Genomic DNA, 6,184 nt, shown 5'->3' with positions numbered 1-6,184 from the left:
TGCTTCCTTCTCTCCTTTCTACCCACCAATGAAACTATATTTTATCTGCCCATCTTCAGCTATATTTATTAGTTAATTCATTTATATCTCACTTTTTTCCCAATGGGGATCCAAAGCAGCTTACATAATATTCCTCTACTCAATTTTGTTATTATGACAACACTCTGAAGTTAGTTAGGTTGAGTGTGTGTAAGTGGCCCAAAGTAATCACCTCCTACAGCAAAGGGGGCTTTCAAACCTGGGTCTTCCAGAACCTAACCTGAAAGCTCTATACCATAATGGCTTTTTGAGGTGGTTGCTGTTGAAACCAGGGCTTGAAGGCTGGCAATAATGTTGTAGTTTCCTAGCAACAACCACTGAGGTAATCTGTTTCTTAAAGTACAGATGCTCTTCTTATCATTTTGGAAGGTTTCAACTGCTTCAATGCATTGTTTTCTTGATTTTTCTGCAAACCTAGGCTTTTTTCAGGTTTGTAGAAAGATATGTCTTGTCCGTCTATTGCCCCAGCCTGTGTATTTATATATCCATGGATGAGGCCACATTAACAATGAAATATCTTATAGGTAGAGATGGTCTGCATGCCATTCCTAGCAGGGTTTTTTCCAGCCATTTCTGCAACGCCTCTGGGGCCTGGTAACTAATTTTTAGAAGAGGGTGGATTTTTCCCCATGACATGGTAACAAACCAAAGAAATGGCAAATAGGTGATCCTGACTGATGGATCAGCACTCAAACTGAATTCTTTCTGAGATTCATCAAGCAGAGATCAGTTCACACATCAAGATTTCTTAGCACTCTTGGTCCACCACTGAATATGTACACTGATGGAAGTGCTGAACTTTGGGTTATATTTCTTTTGCTGTGCAGACATTTTCCTAACCTTTTACAGGATGGCACTGTCCAAATCACTAGAAAGTGGTTACTTTCAAGTTCTTAGGAAAAGATAACCTGAATTAACGTAAAAAGCTTGGGTACATGATGCAATATATTTCCTACCCTCCTGACTGGAAAATTCTCCTTCTGGACAGGAACCACACGTGTAGCAACAAATAATTTTCCCTTCCGCCTCCTTCTTGTAATAACCAGGGTAGCAGTGATCATTGCATTCTGAAAGGGGCAACCCCTATGGAAGAAAAGAGGAAGGAGTTCAGAGTTGTGAAAACTGTGCATCTTTTCATTGTCTGTAAAATGAGCAGTCTCTTAATTGGATGGGGAATATTTGGGGGGCAATGAAAAGAACATGACTATTCAACCCAGTGCCTCACTTCAGTCTTTCAGGTGTACAAGGAAATATGTTTGCCAATAGTTTGCAGTGTTTTGCCCCCCCAGACGGAAGAAAGAGTCAGACAACAAGGTTGGATGAAATAAGGCCACTTTATTAAATATTAAAGTAACGGCAAGGGCAAACATGAAAAACAGTGGCATGGCAAGGCCTGGTGTCACTTTGACCCCATCCTTAACCGTATAAAAGGCAAGACACCATGGCCCTGGGTTGGAGCCAACTGTAAGTTGCTTGCAAACCCAGCCGAGCCAATGATTGGGATGCACCTTCAGGAGCCCTCAAACACCACCACACGGTCAGCGCTGAGTCTCCATCGTGGCCATCCCCATAGGCAGTCTGCAAGCCTCATCCCTGGCTGCACGGCTGCAGGGTTGATCCCTCAGACCCCTCTACTCCTCAGGGGTTATTAATTGGTGCTTACGTAGCTGCTGAAGTTTATTTAAACCTAATTCTGCCCTAACAAAATGACGAACTAGACCCAAGGCACCATCCCAAACCAATTCTTTAATCCACTGGCAGCAGTGCAGGGTAGGCGAAAAAGACCCTTCTCAAAAGCCAATCAGAAAAGGGGACAAAAAATTCCTACCCGGTCCCCCGTTAAATGGGGCAACCAGCCTGTGCTTACACTACATACAGGGCGGGTGGGTGGGCCGATCATGAGGCGAGCAACTGAGAGGGGTGAGCGGAGCCAGCCTTTAAGAACCGCACTGGCTCCACTCCCCCTCTTGGAGTTGAGGCTGCACTGCAGCCTTTCCTTCATTCCTTCTCCCGAGGAGGCAAACGCGGCCCCCAGGAGGCATGCCGTGGGCTGTCTCCTGTGGGGCCGGATTGTTTTTAATTCCATTGAGCTGAGTCTTTATTACAGAGCCTGATTCTACCTGACAGGGAACTTCCAGGCTCCAACCTACCCAGCAAATAGATTCACCCCAGAATGGAATCTATGGAAGTGCCATCAAGTCATAGCTGACTAATGGCGATGCCATAGGGTTTTCAAGGCAACAGATAGCCAGAGGTGGTTGCTATTGCCTGCCTCTAAGACCCTGGTATTCATTGGGGGGGGGGTTTCTCCCATTCAAATACAAGCCAGGGCCAAGCCTGCTTAGCTTTCAAAATCTGACAAGATTGGGCTAGCCTGAGCTATCCATACCTGATTAAAATGTCCGTGCCAAACAATCATATCCTCATGAATGACAAATTGTCTGCCTTCTGAAGTATCAGCATCCACCCTTCCAACTTTCACTCTTTGAAATGAATTGTTTGGGAATATGATCAGGTTTGTTATATCAAATCCAGCTCCCATTTCCTTGTTCTTATTAAAAGACATTGTTTCTCCAGCTGAATTGTTAAATGAAATGTCTTGGAGAAAATGGTGGAGCTACACAGAGAGAGAGAGAGAAAGAAACAATTGTTGTTTGCACAAGATTTTTATGAATGTCTTTGAAAACATTACTTTCCCCATATTTATGAGCTCATGGAGCATTTAAAGTAGATTTCATGTTCCTTTCTATGCGTACTCTCCCATGAACCCCACGTATCAAGAGAGACAGTAGCCCAAATCCTCTCTTTCCTCTCATTGCCAAGCAGGCTTTGATGGTCCAAATCACCTCTCTCTGATTTCTTGCCAGATCTCCTCCCAAAGAGCTATGGGATGGAACAAATTATTTAGCTTTTGCAGGAAAGCAGAGAATGAGGAAGGGAAGAGACATTAAGGTCAGCAAGGCAGATGAACCCATAACCAACCACCCCCCCACCCAATGTTTGGCTTTCATTCCCTCTCTGTGGATGTGATCCATCATCACCAGTGGGTGCTTCTTGTTGGAGAAAAGTTGTAGGAAATGGGGGGAGGGATTTGGCAGCAGCCAAGCATGCTGATGTCACTTCCTGAGCACCCAAATGTGATGTCAATATGTCACTGGAGGATGCCAGGGACACTGTTTCATACGGGCCAAACCCTGTGGTTAAGAAGTGGAGATGGGACCCTATCACAAACTTTATAGTAGCAATTATAATAGACATGTGGACAAGTGCCACAGAGGAGAAGAGTAATAATAGGAAGGGCTATGGGTAAGATTAAGCAGGGGGATGATTTCCGATATATTTAAATGCAAAAGGCGCAAGAAATGTGAAACTACAAATACTTTTTTTGGTAGATATGCACAGAGAACAAAGCTGGAGGTTTCCCGGGCAAGTAACAAAATATTAATGACAATGAAGTAGATTTTACCTGCCAAGGATGGAGATCTTGAGGATCAATTCTTTTGTCACCCATAATTGCTCGGTGATTAGATGTAGATAGGAACATGGCATGCAAAGCATGTGCCACAGCATAGACAGCATTATAGATACTGTAGCTGTGGCCAGTCATGTGCATTTCAAAAAGTGGCCCAGGGAGACTCTCCAGCCTCTCCTCCCCAGTACATGACCCAATGTCCACCACTGGCTCCTGGGAATTTTGAAATGAACAATTGAATGTTTGCTCCCAGAAGTCCTTGAGAAACCCATTTCCTTCTGTCCAGTTAGGTTTGACATTGCGAAGGAATTTCTGGAACCCAAGAACGTCAAGGGAATGAATTGTGAAAGAAAGGGCCCCTTGAAAATAGTCATAACTGAAGGCCCTTTGAAAGCCTGATAAAGCGATATCGACCTGGCCTGTCATAATCCACACTTTTTCAATTGATACTTTTTTATCATATAGATAATGCCCATAGAATATCAATGAGTTCAATAGGAGCATGGTCACAGCTTCTCCATGGAATAAAACTGTATTGGCTTTGGTGTCTGCTAGAGTTGGATAGATATTTGATAATAAACCATAAAGTTCTTGTAAGTGGTCCCATCTGGGTTGTTTTTGGATTCTTCCTGTGGATGCTAAACAGATTCCATTCCTCAAAAGCAATGGCTCCAGAGTCTTCAAGAACTTCTCACCACTCTCATCATCTACAATGAGGAGTCCAACCCATGTCCATCGAAAATGGAGAAGCAACCAAATAATCGCCGGATACTGATGGGCTGCATTTGGCGAGATGCGGTAAAAGGTGGGGGATTCTATAGCATTCCTCTCCTCAAGGGCAAATGATCCATATGTGAGCTGAAAGAAACATTATGGAATAATTTAAAAGGCATTGATGAGGGGCATGTGCTTAGGTGTCTGATTATGGAACTGACATTTTGTGAAGGATTTCTTTTACGTATCATGGTCATGTCAAGAGACTGGGCCTCTTTCACGTGGGCCTCTCTTGTTCAAACTGAAACATTGGTTCAGGCTAAAGCATACAGAACATGGGGGGGGGGGAATGCAGAACATTGGTCCTGCATTGGGCAGGGGGTTGGACTAGATGGTCTGTATGGCCCCTTTCAACTCTATGATTCTATGAAATTTTGGCTCTGAGTACTGAGGCCAAGCTGACAGTAACACTGAGGGAGAGATAAGGGAGGGTGAGAGGCTTTCACTTGTACAAGGTGTCTCATGAGCCCTAGCACTTTCAACGCCACCTAAGTGGGCCTACACATTCCATCTCATTAATGTAAGGATTTGTGAGCGTTTGTTAATTGGGTCTGATGCAGCTGCAGAACATCAGATACTCATTGGCAATCTCAGCTGATTGGCATGCCTAAATCATGCCAGCAGAGGCGACCTGACATAAATGAAAGATTCTTTATTTTGGTTTTGGGACACTAGTCTTGGGACACTTTTGACTGGAATGGGCCATGATGGCCAGGTACCTGTTGAATTTACCTTTGAAACAATTTTGAATTTTGCCTTGCTAAGTAACATCTGGATTAGAGAATGGTGTTCTGGTATCGAGAGTATTTAAGAATAATGTGCAGACTCCTATATGCACTAGTGCACCCAAAGGAAATACCAGTTCTGGTTTAAATATAGCTGCACCTCCCAAAAACTGAAATCTGCAGAGGTGGCAGTTATTTTTTTGGAAAAGGTCACCCAAGTAGAGCAAGTCCACATTATGATGTATTGATTTCATAAACTATGTCAAGTTTAAGATGCCCTACAGCATTGTACATTTTTTACAGACCCCTGAGGTTTACCAAGCTTTTATATTAATCCAGCTCTGTCTTCTAAATGAAATTGCAAGTACCATTACTTGATACTCTTCCATAATTTTTCTGCACAGAGCAACTCTCTTCAAGGTTTGATGATTAATCATTATGCAATCATACAGAATTGCCACCCCCCACCTGAGCCAAAGAAAAACTTAGAAAAAATAAAAACATGCAGTAGGTCAAATCAAGCATCCTCCCATGCATTAATCTTACTTGAGGAATTTTGTGGAGACTTAAGATGTCTGCCATACGGAAAGAGCTATCTGCATCAGCTCCACCAATGATAGCTATGAGGTTCTTCTTTCTATCACATATGTAATTAGGGACAGATTCTTGCAATTTGAAGAGCAGGTCCATGGTGCTGTGATATGTCATCTTTGCATTGAAGTAGCTGTCATAGATGTGGAAACCAAGTGTAGCATTGGACAAAATGTGTGGATTTCCATTGATCTCTTGAGCACTAAAGACCAAGGCCAGGATATGTTGGTAGAACTTTGTCAACATTCTTCAGAAAGAGAGAAACTTTTATAACATAATTCTGAAGAGCACTAGCTCATTTCACAGTACTGCTTGTTCTTTCTCCCCCCCCTTATATCTTCCAAAACAAAACAACAACAACAACAAGAACCACAACCAACCTTCTGAATAATATCAAACTTAATTTACCTCCCCCCTAACCTGTCATCAGCATGGTTGAAATTATGTAAACTCTGGTCCACAGGATTACATTCATTTTAGGGAATCACACAGCTTGGTGTCAGTTGTAGTAAATGGGGACAAAAGCTGTTTATTCCTTTTAAAGATTTATAGATGTTCATGTAACATGCCTGGCATACCTAGT

At 42.9% G+C, this 6,184-nt stretch overlaps 1 protein-coding gene across 1 annotated transcript in view; it reads right to left on the bottom strand.

Annotated features, from left to right (window-relative positions):
* Positions 1-5,847, bottom strand: part of LOC107111988 (vomeronasal type-2 receptor 26-like) — a 7,373-nt gene extending 1,526 nt beyond the window's left edge. Inside the window, exons 1-4 of the mRNA XM_015413042.1 lie at positions 5,557-5,847; positions 3,506-4,369; positions 2,429-2,656; positions 996-1,122 (exon numbers count right to left, since the gene is read on the bottom strand). Of these exons, the coding sequence (XP_015268528.1) occupies positions 996-1,122; positions 2,429-2,656; positions 3,506-4,369; positions 5,557-5,847 (1,510 nt within the window). The remainder of the gene's footprint in view (positions 1-995; positions 1,123-2,428; positions 2,657-3,505; positions 4,370-5,556) is intronic.
* Between the last annotated feature and the right edge of the window lie 337 nt (positions 5,848-6,184).

The sequence above is a fragment of the Gekko japonicus genome, unplaced genomic scaffold (assembly GCF_001447785.1).
Source record: "Gekko japonicus isolate JY-2015 unplaced genomic scaffold, Gekko_japonicus_V1.1 scaffold2503, whole genome shotgun sequence".
NCBI lineage: Eukaryota > Metazoa > Chordata > Lepidosauria > Squamata > Gekkonidae > Gekko > Gekko japonicus.
This window is presented reverse-complemented; position numbering and strand designations above follow the sequence as displayed.